The sequence below is a fragment of the Solea solea genome, chromosome 5, assembly GCF_958295425.1.
Source record: "Solea solea chromosome 5, fSolSol10.1, whole genome shotgun sequence".
NCBI lineage: Eukaryota > Metazoa > Chordata > Actinopteri > Pleuronectiformes > Soleidae > Solea > Solea solea.
Window position 1 is genome coordinate 10223076 of NC_081138.1, and position 19876 is coordinate 10242951.

At 39.1% G+C, this 19876-nt stretch overlaps 1 protein-coding gene across 2 annotated transcripts in view; it reads left to right on the forward strand.

Moving 5' to 3' along the window:
• The window catches only part of LOC131459443 (protein kinase C-binding protein NELL1-like), a 223294-nt gene that overhangs the window by 32831 nt on the left and 170587 nt on the right, over nucleotides 1-19876 (forward strand). For both annotated transcript variants that reach the window (XM_058629295.1, XM_058629296.1), the window contains exon 4: nucleotides 13167-13337. In XM_058629295.1, the coding sequence (XP_058485278.1) occupies nucleotides 13167-13337 (171 nt within the window). The remainder of the gene's footprint in view (nucleotides 1-13166; nucleotides 13338-19876) is intronic.

Here is a 19876-nt window from a genome sequence, read left to right on the forward strand (position 1 = left end):
ACCATGCAGCAAACGTAGCTTGCAGATTTCCAACCAGGCGACAGCCCAACTCAGATGCACCCTATACTTATTTTATTAATATTATTCAGAAATAAGTAGCTGGGGTAAGGTTGTTGACTTTGGTTATGTTTTGACTTTGAAAAGGGAATGGAGGTCTGGTCCAGGTTTTGAGTATCCCCCAACTGCTTTTCCACCCTTCCATTGCTTTTATTTTGGTTGACTTTAAGTCCAAATGTCACCAGTTCATCAGTGTTTGTACAGAATATGAACATAAATGGTCCGATAACATGGAGAAGCAACATTTTCACCATTTTGGTGGTAGTTTAACAACATACAGCATAAACAGAGCTAGTTTAGCAGCAGTCCCCCACCCTCTCTCTCCCTCTTCCTCTTTATCAGTGGCACCTGCAGCCTCACACCAGGAGTTTGCTCCTCTTTCTCTTCTGTACTTCATTTCCTAATTTTTAAGAATTTTAGATAAAGTGTGTTTTCTGTGTGTTTTTACATCCAGGTAAGACACATTTGTGGGGCAAAAAATTTTCGAGCAAAACAAAGGCGCTGTGACTGAAATTAAAGGCAGTGGGGAAGAGAGTTTATATCAACACTGTGTATGAAGAGGAGTTATGCTATATATGGCTCGTGTGCGTCATGAAACCATATTTTTATATTTAATTTATATTTTTTATTTATTATCCATTTCCGTCTCTCCATAACTACCCCACATACCTCTGTGCATCTTTTGAGTTGTAATGGACGTTCCTCCAGAGGGCATTGCAGAGTATGAAGTTGCAGCCATCAACAAACATAGTGACCATTGAAGGTTAGTGCTGGGCAGTGTACCGTATAACCAAAAGAAAAACCTCTATATGAAAAACGGAATGGGGCACAGCAAAACACCAATGAGCACTGTACTCCACTAACTAAGATCATTTTATTGTGCTTGATCCAAAATAGACTGAAACACAATGTAAGTCATCATATTACTAAATTAAATATCAGTCCCGCAGGGTAAATTCCTTCTCTGCATTAACCCATCCTCTACTAGAAACCATCCTAGACAGAAGCAGTGGGCAACCATTCAACAGCACCCAGGGAGCAATGGATGGGTACCTTGCTCATGGGTACCCCAGCCGTTTTCTCGCTGCAGGGAAAAGCCAGCAAGTTCTGGGAGCATGCTTTACAATTGTTTCACTGCAGCTGTAGGTTGCTTCTTCATCATTTTCCTGAATGATTTGACTATTGATTCCATACTGCCCCCACAATTTACAGTGATATTGCTCCATTTCTTCTATCATTGTAAGCTCCCCTGCTAGGTGCACAATGATTAACACAATTAAGTATGGACGAAAGGCTCCATTCGTTTCTGTCTCAATCTGACTCAGTTAAGACACACTTTTTTGAAAAGACTACTGGAGAGAAACTATTTTCAGGGTTAACTCCATGATTCTTTAAACATGTATTTTTTTCACATGTTCTCAGCCACTATTTTAGAACATATATAATGTGTGAAGACTTAGCTTTTTCTGAATAAAACAATTATGCACTTTGTCATTATTAAAACAAACAAAAAACTTGTAAAACAAAAAATGTCTCAGTTGACAGGATTTGAACAAAGTTTTCCAGCTGCTTAATTTCTTTCGAGGATTTGTTGATCCATAACAAACAAACAATAACTAAGATTTGTGGCTGATCATCCAGTGTGATGGGAGACTGTTTCTGAGGGAAAGAAAAATGGAGAACTAGAAAATAAGAGGTATCTTTCCAGTCATTTGAGTGAATTGTTGTACAATTTACAGCTGAAATACAGACACTGTTTTGACATATTTGACATGTCTTACTAAATGTTACATAATAAACCTACAGTCATTTATTTTGTATTCAAGACTTTTTATTTTGCTCCGACTCTTTTCTATTATTGTGAATCATAAAGGAGACATTCAGTTGTAAAGCCGTATTGCAGTAGGCTGAAGTTATTTTGTGATGACACCACTGCGAGTGTAATTACATTGGATGAGATGGACAGAGCCTTGACTGGCTGAGTGCAGACCTGTGCTCCATTGTGACTGTGGATTTGTTCTGAACCTCTGAATTCTCTCTGAAGACCCTATTAGAGCCCTCTGCTGATGCCTATTCGTCCCCATTATAGCACAGACCTCCCATTCAGGAAGCTAACATACAACTATCTTTGCCAGTGGGCAAAATCCAATCATACAGTCCCACTCTTCTTTACATTTTCATCTTTCTCTCGCTCTGCAAAATCAAACCGTCCTCTTTTCCCTCCCACCCCCTCTGCCAACTCCACTTTTCCAGTATGATAATATCCTTCTCTCCTCTGTCCTCTCATCCTTCGTTCTCCTCATCCTCAAAGTGAAAATGTCTTTTCAATGCGAGCATCTCTCTGTACCTCCTGAAAAAGCGGAAGATCTTTTTTTCTTCTTGTGCCCGGCTCTGGGGAATGTGAGGGAAGCTTTATTGCTGCTCCACTAGGCTGAATAGAACAAAAGGAGCCTATTTTATCTCAGCCAGCAGTTTCTTGGTCCCACTAACTCTCTTGTTGTCAGCAAGTGGCAATAGTGCTATGATGAACAAACTCAAAAGTCCAGGCTCTCACCGCTCTCCTTACCTGAGCACTCAAACACCAAAGATGCTCAGCCAGCTCCTCCAGCTGCTCTGTTCATTCGCCTGCTCTTTGTCATTCTGCAGGTCTGTCTCTCCCCCTCAGTGCCTCAGTTCATGAGTGTTTACAGGTTCCTCTTTTAAGAAAACATGCTGAGCTAAAGTTGACATGTGGTAGGAGTTGAAAACGCAGTATTGAAAAGAGGAAATTGCTATACTAGACTTTGTGTTAAAAGTATGAGAATGGTAGTGTGGAAGCTGGATGCCATAAATATTTGCCCAGTGCAAAATGATAGGCAGTTAGCTGAATGTGAGCCTTTATTTAAAATGATTGACAATTGCCAATATGAAAGGATTATGAAATAAATGAATATGTCTTGGTTACAGTGAATCTCTCATTTGTATTATAAAAAATCTAGATCTACAAAATCATGTTAATGTGGCTCTGATGTAGGAACTTCATATTAGAGCTGCAAGGCCTGAACCAGGCACAATTTGGCCCGAGCCCAACAAGTACATTTTGATTGACAGCTTTTTCAAAGCCTGAACCCGTTTACAGCCGACATTATTCGAATTTGCACACGCACACAGCTCTTTCGCCTTTTGTCAAGAATGAGTCATTTCTACATTTACATATAGGCCACTCGGAAGTTGGAACAAACACCGTAACATCTCAGCACTCTAAATAGGCCTAGGAGGAGGAGTGGGTTCTACTCCGGAGAGTTCGACTCTCCACATCTGGTGCACCTGCAGCCCTGGCTTGCAGAAGAGTGCAGGCATGAGCATGTAAGGCATTCCTGTCTGAGTGTGACAACATTCTCAACTGGTTAAATTTTGGCCAGAGGAATGTTGCGATCTTGTGGAGGTCCTGTATTGTCACTTTACACACGAGCCAGTCTTCGTGCCGTTTACACATGGCAGCTTGCTAAGGAGAGTCCAAGGTTCCTGCTGTGCTCTGTACCAGCTTCAGAAAGTCTATCAAAAAGCCCAGTGTGTTCGGTGCCTCCTCAGCATTCACTTTCACATCTTTCTTTCTAAGCGTACCTGACCGCCGCTCATTTACCTGGCCGGAACCCGTGTAAAATCATAAATATTAAGCATTAAGTAGAGCATCATCATATGAAGCCCTACTTCATATGATGATGTGTGTTAAACAATCAGCAAAGTGTTATTATGGATATTTTTTATGGGATGCTATTCATTTAGATTCTTCAAAGAAATATGTAATGTACAGTGTATATCAAATCAACTTACATTTTATATAAAAACCATCAAAACCAGGTGGGATGCTACATTTCTGAATAGTAATGTGATTATACTGTATGCTAAAATTGTCAATATTATTTGGAAATTTACAAATTATTTTTTACTTGTTTTGCCGTCTGATAGAATATGTGTATGAATGTTAGATGCAGAAAATTTGCTGGTTTTACTCCTGAACTCCTGATTTGCTATGTGTACTGGAGGTGAGTCGGGCCAGCAGTTTCTACACTGCACACGCTGGACCTTTGCTCTGCAGAATTTTCTCTATGTAAAAGGATGCAAGCAGTGCAAATTCTGCTTCTGAATGATTACTCTTTTGCATTCTTCTGAATTTCGTTCAGCAAACACACGTTGACTAAGTTGCAGAAATTTGCATTTCAACATGGAGACTTCTGCATGTTGACAGTCTGTGTATTGTTGTGTCTCAGCCCTCCCTGATCAAAACGGTTTCTGCAAAGGTGTATTCATTTACTTTCTTGTTAAAAGGGCAGTGTGAATGAATTTATTTTTGTTCAAATATTGCATAGATAGCTCAGGAATGTGACAAACCCACAGACCTCAAAAAGGCAAAACAAATTATTTATACATCAAAAACCAGAGCTGATTTTCATTTGGGCATACTGGCCTTTGACAGCCAGTAGCGGGATAGAGGAAGGAAATAGACAGGTGTAATAAGAACCATGGAAATTATGTTGTATTTGTTCTAGCCATTGGGCCACCAGATACCCCCGTCTCGGAGCACAATTATTGTTTATTAGAAGTTGTGTTTGTGTTCACCAGATGCATTCGTAATTTCCAGTCTCAGCTCACATTTCCAGAAAAAAAATCCATTATTGCAGGTGTTCCTTTCTTTCCATGCAGTAAAATGATGTGTTTCTTTGTCTGCTGTTTGGTGCAGTGCAGGCAGCATAGACTGGGTATCACAGGGTAAGAATCAGTTACAGAGCTCTGACACTGAACCATATACTGTACTGTACATGATGAGCTGCAAAACTAACAGTATCTTGCAAATATAGATATGAAGAAAATAATAGTAAAATAGAAAGAAATTAGATTAATGTAAATGACTGATAATCTGTGCCTGATTAGCACAGCGAGCCCAACTCTCTTAGTATTTTTGTTGCAAAAATATTCTGTTGCATATCAGAATCCTGTTGGTGAGATTTTCACACCTACATTTGCTCCTTTAGTTGCTGGCTCAGTTTCTTTAAGCTTGCCTTGTAAAACAAAGCACGTCATCGGACAGTGCAGCTCTACACCTGCTGAAGAGGCCTACAGGGAAGAAACTCTGAAGAACATCAAGCCCAAAGGAAAGGAAATTATTTGCACAGCATGACAAAGGCTCTGCTTGCTCCCTAGCAACAAAAAGACACCCTGAACACCCACTCTTCACTGTGTTTGTTGTTAGTTTGAATGACAGGATCCCCCGACACCCCTAGACACAGCCAGAGCTCCTCCACCTGTCCACCTGTCTTTAGACCCCAGAGACCTTCACCAACCTCTCAGCTGCCCTTCTCACAGAACAGTTTTCTAACAGAAAAAAACATCACACACTCCAAAATGTAATTCAATTTTTGGGTGGCTAATACCACTGACTCTTTTTTGGTTTAGAATGAAGCAGGACTTTCCTTATGTCAAATATGACAGATTCTACAATAGTCTTTATGTGTAATTAATACCCCTACCCCTTTAGAGTTAACACTTTATATTGCATCTCAGTGAAGTTGTGTTAAAAGTATGTTAATAGGGAGGTAATATTTTGCTAATAATGTTTTATTTCCAGTTAAAAATGCTTGGTAATGAGAAACACTACGGGCTACCATCAGTGTTACCTTTTTTTTTTTTTTATTAAAAATTTAAATTCATATTGGTTGTGGTTTATTTTCTAGAGCTTAGTGTATGCTCCATGAGTATTATTAGATAAAAAGTGATTTCATTTACTACAAATCTTACTTATGAAGTGCAGTAAATTATATGACAGCAAACACTAATTATTCAGCCTTCTTCAACAGGTCTTCACTGTTGAGCTGTGGTGTACAAAGAGTGCAGGATAAAATGTTTTGCCATCATATTCAAGAGTACAAATGAAAATTAACAAGGAGACACATCTAAAGGAGTGTCTAACACAATATGCAAACAAAAAATGAATAATGAAACATACAGCAGTGGCAGAATCTGATTTGGCACAGCTGGTGGAGTCGGGGAAGAGGAGCAGTGATGTAAGGATTTTCTTCAAGACTTTTTTAAACCATGCGTCTCCTGGACAAGGAATACAATTATACATTTGAATTTGAATTTTTTCCAGAAAAACATAAGCCTTTCTTGCCAACTGAGTTAGCTGTGAACATTCTAATGTTGTCTTAATAGGCTATGAATAACATGAGATGTTAGCACACACTGAAAATGACTCATGATTATGACTTCTTCAGCAAACATGACTAACATTAACATTTTACACCAATCACCACAAATATTCTCAAGTGAAAACAAGTTAGCTTTACTTTGCTAATGGCTTACTTATATATTTCTTATATGTAACATTTCAGTGTCTTCTCTAAACTCTGGGTGGTTGATAGCTGCTGTGGTTTGTAGCTGATAGCGTTAGCCTGAAGGCTAAGCGTTAAGGCTAACGCTATCAGATGAGCTATGCACCACTCTGAATCTCTGGTTTTTAGTGTACATCCCGGTACAATTTAGCATAATAGAAAAATGCACTAGAGGTCTGTCTGCTTCACTCAGTAAGAAGGGGGTGTAGCCTTGTAGGCGAGAGCAGTGCATTCTGGGAGTTACCAAAAATAAAATTGTCTGCCTTTCTCGACCAAGAGGCACTTACTTCAAATGATATTTCACATTTCTACTACATAGATGACCCAGTTTTAATAAACACTCATCTCTCCAGCGGAGAAATATTCCGTTGTAATTATGTTCCTTTCTATGTTTCATACATAGCTGTCCACCTCATCCTAGTCTGATTCTGTCTCTCCGAATACATTTTCCCAATGATCGAACCGCGGTGTTTTCTTTGCAGCAGGAGCGCGTGCTGCCACTGCTGTTGACGCAGCACCCGTTTCCTGGCTTGTGTCATCTGGGTCCTCCTGTACCAGCTAACAGGTGTGACTTCACATACTGTTGTAGATTTGGCCTTTAGTCAGTGGACAGCATCCACAACTGGTTGAATTTTGGCCACTGGAATGTTGCGGCTTTGTGGAGATCGGTGATGGATTTGGCCATTTTTCCCCCAACCAGTGCGCGTACTGTTGACATACGGCTCACAGCTGTGCAGTATCGTTGGCCTTTTGCTGGCAGTGATATCTGAGCAGTTCTGCCCATAGCAGCACAAGATACAGAGTGGGATATTTCCAGTTCATGCTGAGCATCATAAAAGGGCTCTAACATGCTCAAAGTGTCGGGGGTTATGCATGCAAGGCATCAGGTCTGACCCTCTCCATCAAGCAGGCAGCCAGATGTACTCTTCCCCACACAGAGATGATTCACAACAAACATACCTGGCGACCCAACCTGACTCATTTTCATGTTTTTTCGGCCTGACCCGTTGAGAACTCTAGTCTCTTACTTACATTATATACAATATTTCAGTTTTTCAATATTTGAATCCCAATTGACTGATTACCTGATTCTGTCCAGCTGTCTGATCACCGGCTGAGCCACTCCTCCCTCTCCTCCAGCAGTCGCCGCTCTAACTATACCCCACTGCCACATTGACCTTACAATACTTTACAGTTGTCGGTTGTCAAAATTAGATCTTTGGAGAAACAGCATTTCAGAATGCTTGCCTTGAAGCAAACAAGAACCTGAACTGGTGCATGCCGTGCTGCTAATGGTATTACCCGATAACACTTGGGGAAACGAGAATCTATTACCTTCTGCTGATCAAATCATTTTGATTCAGATATAATAGGTTCAGCTAAAAAAAAGTTCACATCTATCTACTATCAAACTCTGGGATGAGGAAAATCTACTAAATCCCAAAACTCCCATCAAGGATAGTCCGTCTGTGACAACTGATGCGCAGTGCCTCTCCATCAATCCTGGTCACATTTTCCAGGTCAGTAGGTGTAGGCATCAGTGCATTTTTCTATCATAGTATCTGGTTTACCACCTCCTCCTCCCAATGTGCGGACAAGCTCCGAGTGTTGACCTCCTCACTGAGCAGATAATTGGCTGTCAGCTGCCTTCCATAAAATAACTGCATGACACCAGGGGTGTGAAGAAAAAGGACAGGATGATATACAGCCAACCCAGCATTCTCGGTCAGCCATTCATTTCCAAAACTTTTCTCTTACGGATGATGCCTGTGCATTTTGATGAAGACCACTTGTCAACTCAACAGCTGCTTCCCAGAGCTGTCACTGAACTCCTGAGACTCTTCCTGAAGCCCCCAGTCTCCTTCTTTGGAGACACAGTCTGTAACCCTGTCTCAGTGACTGTTTATTTATTACTTACAAGTTTGTAAGTAATAAATCTCTCCTTACTTCAGCATATTTATAATACTGAAAGAAATATGGGGAGACATTGGTGACGTTGTTGTTCCTTCATTCTATACTTGCTGGTGTTTTGCAAATGGAAGTTCAGAGGTGTCACCTTCAACCAGGCTCCCATTAGACAATGCCAGCTGTCAATCACACCGGTGTCCACTCATATTTAATGTATTTTTTAGTAAATGTCATAGTTTATTTACCTTCAAGAGGGAGTTATCAAATAAATTCTGAAATTAGGTATATAGACCATTCATTCCTGAGGAAAATGTTACAAATCAAACTGACACATGGTGATTCAGTACACAGTCAGACATTCAGAAGAACTGGAAAACCATAGCCGGTACATATCATTGTACAGTTTGGATTGGATGCAAGCCTGACCCAGGGCTTTACCATTCCAAACAGTATACGGTACTGTTTGGAACAGTAAAGCCCTGGGTCAGGCTTGCGTTTCAACTGAGAATGGTACCTTCACTTGGTAGGCAGGGTGTGGGCTGTGCCTGATGGCTGCATCAGCGAGATATGTTGCGTGATGTAATACCAGTGTCTCAACAAGATGTCAAGCTTTGCATGAGAATAGACTGCGTGGATTGAAAAAACACTGGTTTCAGGCGAGTGACACTTTTCTGCCCAATCAACTGTTGTGGGTCTAGCCCAACCTGTACCATAATGCACCAGTACTCTTGGTACCCCAAGGGAAGGGTACCGAAAAATGGAATGGTTGGGGCTAGTTATTTTGGTACTATTTCTAATATAAACACAAAAAATATGCACCGTACCATACCAATCCGTTCGGTGGAAACGCGGCTTATGTTCACTTTTTGTAAATGGTCTCTCAACACCTTGTTTGGGGATATACAGTAGCTTTTTCTGTAGTTTGTATCTTGTATCATTATTGTTCTTCTCACTGAAGATAGTTCTGACTGGTTTGTTTTGTTGGCACATTGCTAAATGAATTTGGAACTGACCAGACATCGTTTGGTAATTGAATTGCATGTTTAGAATGTACTTTTAAAGTCGCCGCTTTCTTTGTGCAGTTACTGTTTTTACCTCCACCAAAGAATAAACCTTCCCATCCCATTTTTACTATTTAGAAATTAGACATCCGTGGTATAACGAGGGGTTGGTGAGGTGTAGATGTAGATGTAGAGGTATAGGTTAACTTTATTCTTTTGCTGTGGAACCTGAACTGAAAACATGAAAGTTATATCTGATTTATGTTCTTACTGACACAGACTGTTGAAAATGGAAAGGAGAAAAATAACATTTGTTTCTTTCCGAGACAACTGTTGTGTGTTTTACTAGAAATAATGAAAAGGAAATTTCAGCCTGTGTTCCTGCTTTGTCCACATTCACAGACTGGGAACATCATCATCATCATTATCGTGTCCGCCATAGTTCTCCATCATCCATTATAGACTGTAAAGCTGTCCATTGAGGTGTTTATATGACCAATTTGTGTCTTTGTCAATGTTATCTGGTTAAAGACAAAACAGTTTTACAACTTGATTGAATGTAAAGAAAGACACTCTTCCTGTATAATCCATGTCTTTTCCTTTACCCTGCAAACCTGTTTCTACAGCTTTGAAATAAAAATCTAAGCACTTGTTTCACTAGGGTTACATTTTATTACAACTTGAGGTCAATCTTTTAGATTTTTTTTTCTCCCCCAAAGATATTGGCATACACAGTGGTTTAGCTATCACATCAAAATGTAACAGATTTTAATCATAGAGCAGTCTTTTCATTCCCATTGCTAGTCTACATTTTCCATTTTCTTTGATGTGCAAACATATTTTTTTTTTCTTTTGCAAGCTATGAATACTTATGTAGGTCTATTAGATATATGCAGTTACTATTATTCAAAAGGCAGCATTGTAAAATGAAAGTTGTGAAATTATCAGCAATGAAAAGACAACTTTTAAGTGGTGATAAGGCTCATTGTTTATATTTTTGTGCAGAGAGCCAGCAAAACAGATATATAATTTTTAGTGTCTGCCAGGCTATACTATTCATTATAAATGGTCTGCTTGTCAATATATTATTCTCCTTCATTAAATATTCTGTAATTCAGGGATACAATAGCTACCACTAAATGCTTCATAAAACAAATGCTCGTTGTGAAGTGGACTAATGCCTTTCATGATTATTTTATGAGTCACATTAGGATAGTGCTCGTTCAGATATTCCAGGTTTCTTGCTGCCCTTAGGAAGCTTCTATCAATGGAGGAGGCTAAGCTGGAGAGCTACTGTTCTCATTTTTACTGGATTGATGCAAATGATTCTTCTCCAGCTGACAAGTATCAGAAGCTCTGTCTCTTGCAGCATGATGAAAACAAGCTGTCAGGTCTGTGCCCAGTGCAGCCACAGAGTGATGTATTCATTTAATTTCTGATGACATGCAGTAGAAGGGCATTCACACTGGCCAGGTGTACCCATTCTGACTCTGCCCCTCTCTCTCTTTTTTTTTTAATAGCCACTGTTCAGTGTGTGTGTAAATGCAATTTAATGTTGAAAAAAATTTCTCACCGTGATGCTTGCTAATTTTGTGTGATAATTGTTTTAGTTCTTGTACAACCGGCTATGTGGGGGGGCTGATTGGCCACTGTCATAGGCTGTACATGCATAATGGATGTGTGAATCTATGGGAAAAATCAAACCGTTTTGCAGTTAATTTTTAACATTGGTGAACATTTTTATGAGGGACTTGATGATCTCAATCTCTAGCTTCAGGTCTTTTACAATATGATAGTACACGATTATGGCCATTTTGTAAATTATTGTTTCATTTTGAGTAAAAGACATCATAGTTTTAGTGAGTGATGATTTTGATGCTGCAAAATGACTGGCTAATTGGATCATGAACTAATAGATTAACAGTACAGGTGTTTTAAAGCTTATAACCAAGTAAAACCATCACATTTGCCCATTTAACAATGATAGTGGTGTGGATTTAACTTGATGATGAGATCCAGAAACACACATTAAATAGTGTTTTCTGACCTGTTGTCTTGAGAAAAAGCCACCAAACTTATATTAATTGGAAAAGCAAACCAGGGTAAATTATCCAAACGTCATCTTGTTGTAGGAGACCAATCACCTCTGACCTACTCTACTATTGCTATTTTATTTGTGTACACAATTTCCTTTTGCAATCAGGAATCATTGATAAGACTTTGGCTTTAGATTAGAAATAAGTGGGTTAGAAAAGCTGTCTAAACTGTTGTTGGGCTTGTTTACAACCTGCCTAAACATCTCAGTGCTTATGTGACACACAGTGGTTTTTTGCAATGTTGGCACATCCATTGATCTCTGTGAATAATGAATACAATATTACAGATGATAGACACCTCCTTCTCTTACATCTCATATGCAGAGACTGTAATGTAGTGCTGCATCATCATGCCATGTCTTTGAGCTCCAAGGACATCAACTCTAATATTTACCTGCAAAGTGTGCAAATATTTTATCCTACACAATGATGTGTTGGGCAAATTAGTTTGAGTTCTTATGAGTTTTTCTCCTCAGTTTCATGGATACATTTGCTGCCCCACAGCCTTGATTGATATTCTGGGGAGTGGGTCCATTCTCACATTCCATAAATATGCATGAGAGCTGTTGAGGTTCGATAATGAATGAGCTTGATCCCTGTTTGTGTGTGCTTGTGTGCATGCATGCACGTCTGTGTGTGAGAATATATTGGGATAGGAAAAGTTCCAGCTACATTTGTGCTATGCGAGAACTGCTTTTGCCACATAGTGTGTGTGTGTGTGCTGAGGGGGCAGAGGTTCCAGTACTGGGGTCATTTACAGCTGCAGGGAAGCTGAAATGTCATGACTGGTTGCCTGCGGCTGTTGGCTGTGAGGGTGGAGTGTGGAGCGCACATGGTGCAGAGACGAGCTGCAGGTCAATCACCTGCAGTTACACCACAAAGTGAGGAGAGTGGTTGAAATAAATATCACAAATATTATCCTTTTCTGTGCATGGTTAAACAAACTAAACAAAATGGATCTTTTTACTTTACACTGCAAATCAGTAGTAAAATGTGGAGTGGTTCCTATTCCAAATGGTCTTCCGTGTTTCTGCTGTCATTGGGGTCTTTCACGTTACCTGGAGAAAGCTTGTATTAACATGCATGCCCACCAGTGATGCTCTATTAAGCTTTACATTCGGGTTAATTCATCCTTGACAAAGTCGTGAATGAAAAAGTGTCTGAAAGCAAATTACTTTAGATAATTAATTTGTAGAACATGTTCATTCTTGGTTTTTCCTCCTTTTTTTTGACCACTTGACTCTAAAGCAATGTATGCTTATATCACATGTGCTGCAACAATGGAAAGCGAGCCCTGTTTGCTGGAAAAAATTGTTGTGACACTGTTTATAAATAACTACGGATTTAATATCTTCGTAACGTCGTATCCCAGTGTATTACAGTGTATACATTTGTTTTTCTTTCCCATGAATTAAAGGTCCAGTTTGTAAGAATTACTGACATCCAATGAAATATGGTGGCTTTTGCATTTTATTTAAATAGAAAGCTTCCACTTCACAATCTACTGTACGACCAAAGGGGGTATCTGTAGAAACATGTCTGCACAACATGGCAGCCTCTACTATACACCTATACAACACATACTTATGCGCAGCATATTTAGTTTATGCCAGTAAACTCTCTGAAATGTTACTCACTGGACCTTTAAGGTAATAATTGTACCTGAATGGGGACTTTCTCCCACGAGACCATGCACCTCAAGTGTCTTACCTTTGACCTTATCGCTTCCTCTGCAGTTACTTTGAGCTGGAGAGCAGCGGTGTGAGAGAAGAGATCCGCTACCACTACCGCTTCAAAGGCAAGCCGCGCTCTGAGTCCTTTCCTTACCGCCTGGCTGATGGACAGTGGCATAAGATCGCCCTCACCATCAGTGCCTCCCACCTACTGCTTCATGTTGACTGTAACAGGTAATATACAAATTGAACACCTAGAAATACTTGTCAAACAGTGAATATTAACCATGCTGCTCCTGAATTGTGTTTTCTCATTGTGACTGTTAACCAAAGTAAAAACCAAATGTATTCATTAACACCACAGTGAACAAGAGAGGCTTTATCTCTATATAGCCTACAGGATGTGTGCTGCTCACACTGTTCCATTATGAATTTGAAGGTAACAATGTTATAATTGCCTCATCGATTGGCCAATGAAGGCTCTTTTCTAAAGGAGCACTCTGTCAGAACGGATCTATAAACATGCACCTCAGCTGTGGCAATCTGTCTCAACTCTCACACTTCCTCTTGAGAGCCAGCAAGACATCACATGTTTCCCCAGTATAGCTGTTAGAGAGACACCCTGTGCGAGAAGTGTACATTTGAGTAGAGGCAGTGATCTGTCATCTTGTGGATACAAGGCTGCATGATACACAGACAGGACTTTCCAGACACCTATTACTCCCATCAGGCTGATGGTTTGTTGATTAATTATCTCTGTATGTTTTGATAGGAGAACGTAGTGAAGATAAAAAAGAACATCAGAGTGTTATTAGGAAGAAGAGATCAAAAAATATATGGGGTACATTAAATGAGTTGGTTAAAAGTAATTCATTATTTAAAGGTGTTGGAGTGATAGGAAGCTGTAAGTCAGTATGCACATTTCAGCGTTAAAACACATTTTCATTTAGTGAGTCACTCACTTGTCTGACCAATAATGTATCTTGTCACTTACATTTACTGAAATGTGATTTCTAAGATTCCCAACAATGGCTATCACATGGAAATCTGAACATATTTGAAGAAGATGTGGCCATTTGAATGCAGACACTCCTTAAAACCGGTTTAGGGAAGATTTTAGCCTCAAAGATTTACATCTTCTTCAGTGTCATCACATTTACATAGTCCAACCCCCTCCTGGTCTAGCTGTCACTGACATCTGTTAGCCCTTTGTAGTTGTTTGAACAATTATCAATTACCGATATTTGAACAGTTATCAAGCATGTCTAGGGACCTTGATGGTTATATGAAGAGGTCCCAGGGGGTTCCCAGTGAAAAATAAAATGAATCAAGAATATACATTTCATAAAAATGAAAAACAAGAAAGGTAATATATTTAAGAGTTAGAAGGATCCATGATAGATACATATTTCTAATATCAAATAAAATAAAATATAGGGTGTAGTGCATCTGTTCGCCTTGAGGTGTCCAATTATTCTCATGTCCTGCCACTCTCTTTTGGCAGTTATAGAATCTATCTGTATGTTGTACATAAGCTCTGGAGAAAGTTTGCAGCTACACATTGCGGCTTGTTCTTCCGTAGCATTTCTTTGTTTACTCGACTTGTTGTTGGTTTTCTTGTGGCTGGTCACATATCAACATGTGGCTTTTTGTCATTTTTGTATGCTTTTGTCAGGACTACACATGAAACTAGTTGTCTTCACACATTTGTGTGCACACAGGGCATGACGTTGCAGTGAAAGATCTGGAGGTAGTACTAATAATAACAATAATAATAATAACAATAACAATAACAATAATAAATAATAATGCACAGATAACCATACAAGTGTGAGACAAGAATCTGAAAAAAATCAATCAATATGCAGTGTAGGAAAAGGAATTGAAGAAACAATAGTAAGAAAATGCACTAATGCAAATATGAAACATAAAAGTAATGTGTGTACTCAGTAAAATACTTAACTGTATACTAAATTTATAAAAATATAAAATCTGTGAATATTATTAATAGATACAATCTCGGCTCTGCATCTATCGATGCTTATAAACTCTACTATCTACAATCCTTGGGTGTGAAGGGAATTTCTCTGAAAGAATGAAAATAATTGTTTACTACAATTTTAAAATTCACACCAGCTACAACTGGATTGTTTAGTGTTACATTATCTTTACTAAAGAGCACGTGTGTACCTGCCACAGACCTGTCACAGACTTCTTCACCAAGTGGACAGAAAGCCTTGATGCAGTAGAATGATTTTACTCCAGAGAGCAAAGTAAAAGCACAAACTCTGAAGTTCTGAGGACTTCCTTGAGCAGGGCAGCCCTATAACAAAGGCTGATTGAGTAATCCTGCACAAAACAATGAAATCTATATATTCTTCCCCTGCTTGATCTCACACTACTTAAAGCAAATAAATGTGTCTTTGATAGCAACTTTGCACAAGGTGGCGAACAAAAAACAGAAAAAAAAACTGAAAATCACATCCATGCTTAAATCATCATCTCACTCCATTTAAGTATTGGAAATAATTTCTCCATTAATAGCAAATTGCCAGAGTCATTAGTCTTAAAGCAATTTAATTTGTGCACTTAACAGCATATTATTATTATTATTTCAAGGCTCATTAAATTGTTTTATCTATCTGTAAATATGAGAGTGCACAGTCAATCCTCACGTCTTCAGGTGAACTTTTACAATTTAATTTCTCTGCCCTTCACAGTTCTTGCTTTGTTGATGCTTGCTTTCTTGATGACACACTATCAGGGGCATTTTATGCCTGCACACTATACTAAAAACGCATGTATCATCCTATAATCTATTCGCGGAGCATGTAATCATCACGTTAAACATAACCAACAGCAATATGACCAGGTATAGCCTACAACCAGTGCGTCATTTGTAATTCATAAGGTGCCGGAACGCAAAGTTTACATATGACAGCGCAGGGATGACGAGAGGACACAGGTCCCGGAACGCACACAGAAAACGGTGCTGAATAACAACACACACATGCCCACTAAAAAATGTGAATTCTAACAAGTGAGAAAATGTGTTAATTGACAACCAGAAATTGAATCCGCTCTTGAAATTAAAGATAAAATCCCTTTATTTTTAATTTATAACTCAATAGAGAGTAATTCTTTCTTTAAACTTAAAACTGTTTAACACGTTGTACATTGGACAGCGTTGTGCATTGGACATTTGTGCATTGGACATTTGTGCATTGGACAGTTCAGTTGCGAGGCGCACGACAAAGTTTCCCCGTGTCATCAACGCATTGCACAATTGTGCAAATGCATTCTTTGTGAATTTCTTTCACATCTGGATTCACATAACAGAGTAACATGAAATAATATTTATTCGATAAATGCATTGTTTTATAGCAATTTTGCAATTGGCAAATGTTTGTATCTCCCACCAAAACCAATACACACATACACATATTCAAGTGTGTGGAAATAAGTTTCCTTTTTCCTGCTTTGGTGAAGTGAGGGGTTGCATGACCTCAAGTAGCATTAACAGTACTTCATGCAAATGCTCTACAAATCATTCATATTTTACGCTAGAGCTGGGTGGTTTGATATGATGGTATTACAATTTTTTTTCACATTTTCAAAGGGTCCTTCCTTGAACAATGTTTCCCTGTGCCATATAATCTTTTTGATATCCCTGTCTTGTGTTATATGAAAAAATTATTTAATAAAAAGTAAAGAATGATGATAATAATACCAGGTTTTGGTATCAACTGGCATGCCGCCCAGCAATATTGTCTGTACTATGTGGCAAAACACTGCAAAGAAAATCAGTGCAAAGGCAGAAAAAGGTAAAAAATATTCAGTATGATTCACATGAGACCTAGTTTCTCCCCTGACAATAAGAGTGAAACTAAATGGTTATCAGTGTGTTACATTTTGAAGGTTAGGGTTTTGAGGTGAATAAAGTGTGCTAATTGATGCAATTCATGTTCAGGGATCTGCAAAACTGTGACTGTGAATGATGTCTAAGTGAAACCAGTGGAATTGTGCTGACAGTTTAGCAGTTTAGAGTGATGTTGTTGATATCAAGAGTGAAGTTCTTGATATCTGTGAAGTTTGAAATCAAGAGATATGCAAATAACACAACCACACACACACAGACGTTCCTGGAATTTAAAGACAGATTTCCCCTGTATCTCCTCTCTGGATTTTCCATGCTGTACCAGTTGAGAAAAAAATGATTTGTCATCTGTGTTTTACTCTTTACTAGCTGTCCATTTATACAGTCTGATATATAGATGTTTAACATCTGCTTTCTTGTATGCATATTCCTCCACATGCACCCTTTTTCTTAAAAAACAAAACAAAACATTGACACGTGAATCACTTCAATTTTAATCAGAAACTGCTTTTACAGAATATTTCAGATTTGCTCTGTATGCAAACAACAAACACCAACATGTTCCTCAGTTTGACTGACTTGATCCTGTTGAATATCCCTGCCACGCCTGTGTCTTTGACATGGTTGGTTACAAGAAATAAATCCTCTGGCTTTTTGCAGGTCAACAGTTTCAATTTCTATCCGTCATTTTGTTTGACTGCAGTGTGTGAGATGCTGTGAAGGATTTTGGGTTAGGATTTGGGTTTAATCCGGTGGTGGATCAGAAACTGGAGAGTTCATGGAAATGCTCCCTCTTTTTTCTACGCTTGCGTCCTTGTCTGAGATTGATGGGTGGAAAACATCACAGAAGGGAGACATGCTGAGAGGGTGCCTAGGCAGTGTTACCTTCAGCTTGAATGATGCTTGTCAGTGAATAAAAGGATATGTATTGCTTAAATACTTCATGTACCATTCATGTAACATTCCATGTATTCATCATAATATGGCACACAATAATTATCGTTACCATCAGAATTGCCAGCGTTAAAATCAATTATAAATGTTGTATTTAAAGATTTAGAAGTGGTGAAGTCAGCTTGGAGGAGACTTGTATGATCTCCTTCAGGCTGTGGACTTGTTCTCATCTTATCTGACAACATTCAGTCTCTCTGTCAGTAATGATGTGTCGGATTAATGTGGTTTGCCTTAAACCTCATCATGTCAGCCCATTCAAAGGCACATCTCTCCAGTATTTGCTAACACCCCAATGTCAATCAGTTCCACATCAACAGTTGGTTTACACCTAAACAACACTTGACCAAGACCAGCAGATACTTGATATCTTCACTTTCACCTGAAATCACTGGGTGGCAGATGGACAAAGGGTTTTCTGTTAAGAGAGTTCTTCCAATTTCTATATGACACTGATTAACAAGTCAGGTGAGGTTGATGTAGTACATGTCTGATCAACAAGAGCAAAAGGCTAAACTATTAAATTAGGCATTTGAAACCTATATGTACAGAGTAGAAAAAGAGCAGGGTCATATTTCCAAGCACATAAAGTGATCACACTGACTCTGTTTTTGCTGTTGTAAATGCAGGTGTAGCTGTGCCCGATGTCCAACATCACAATACCTTGTCTCTCTCTCTCTCTCTCCCTCTCTCTCTCTTCTACAAATGCATTGTTTGTGACTAACAGTCACAGTCACTGACATCCAGCCCAAAAACTGCAGTTATATTTCTGCAGCTCTCTGGGGAAAAATACTATGCTTTCTCTGTCCAGATAAAAAACTAATTTTCTGTTTTGCTTCAGCATTTCATTCATTTGTTTCAGAACATTTCATAGACTGGACATTAAGAAATAATGATGATGAATATTGAAATACAAAATATTGCTGCATTCAGATGTGTGGGGTGAGAAGATGGCTGCAGTGCATTGCCTAACACAGAGTCAATGACTTTATCCGTCCTCTGCCTCCCCCATCCCTCACTTTCAAAAGCATTTCATTTAAACTTGTTCAGTTACTGGAAGTGATTACTCTCCCCCATACACATTAGTGTGATACTACCTGCAGTAGCACCACCGTGGAGGTCAGATTCATATAGTGTGTAATTTCTATCTCCAAATTTTTCTAATTGAGTTCATGGCAGACACTCAGTACATATGCCCTCGTCAATCAGAGTCGGCTCTTTGTTTTGGACCTAAGTAGCTAATCGCAGAAATGACATTGGCCCCGCCTGTCATTTACAACCACATGGTTGTCCCCTACTCCCAGAAGGTCATTTCATGTGCAGACTGGCTGTTGTTTCTCTGCTGTTCACTTCTTTCTAATTAGGCACCCAGTTTACCCAGGATCCTGTAGTGTTCAAATGTGATACAAAATATAACCTTCAGCTAGGGTTAACTTGAATATATATATATAGTTTCTCATTGGCTCCTACCTTTGGGATACTGCTCTTGCCTAGTTTTGTCTGCCCGGGGAGAACTGTGTTCAGGGAAGAGTCTTTTATCAAGAATGTGAATATTAAGCCCAACTAGAATCCACAGCATGAAACAAAAACTCCACTCTACATTGATCAATATAATACACATGTTGCTGTATTCAGACCCTTAAGCAGCTTTGCAATAATATTCAGTTTGTCCTGGTTGTGGTGCCTGTAGAACTGTGGATGAATCATAATGGAGGGACTTACACAGCACACACCAGCAACAGATTGAAGCAATCCTACCAGTTGTTGGAAAGGCTGGATGAAAATATGGCACAGAGGCAATTATCATAACAGCACAAGGACAGGCATTCAATTTAAGAACAATACAGCCTGGGATCTACCACATTTGGCAGGACTGCAGGTGTAGGCTTTGTGAGGATGGCTCTGAAACAGTTCAGCACATTATAGCAGCATGTGGGTGTATGTG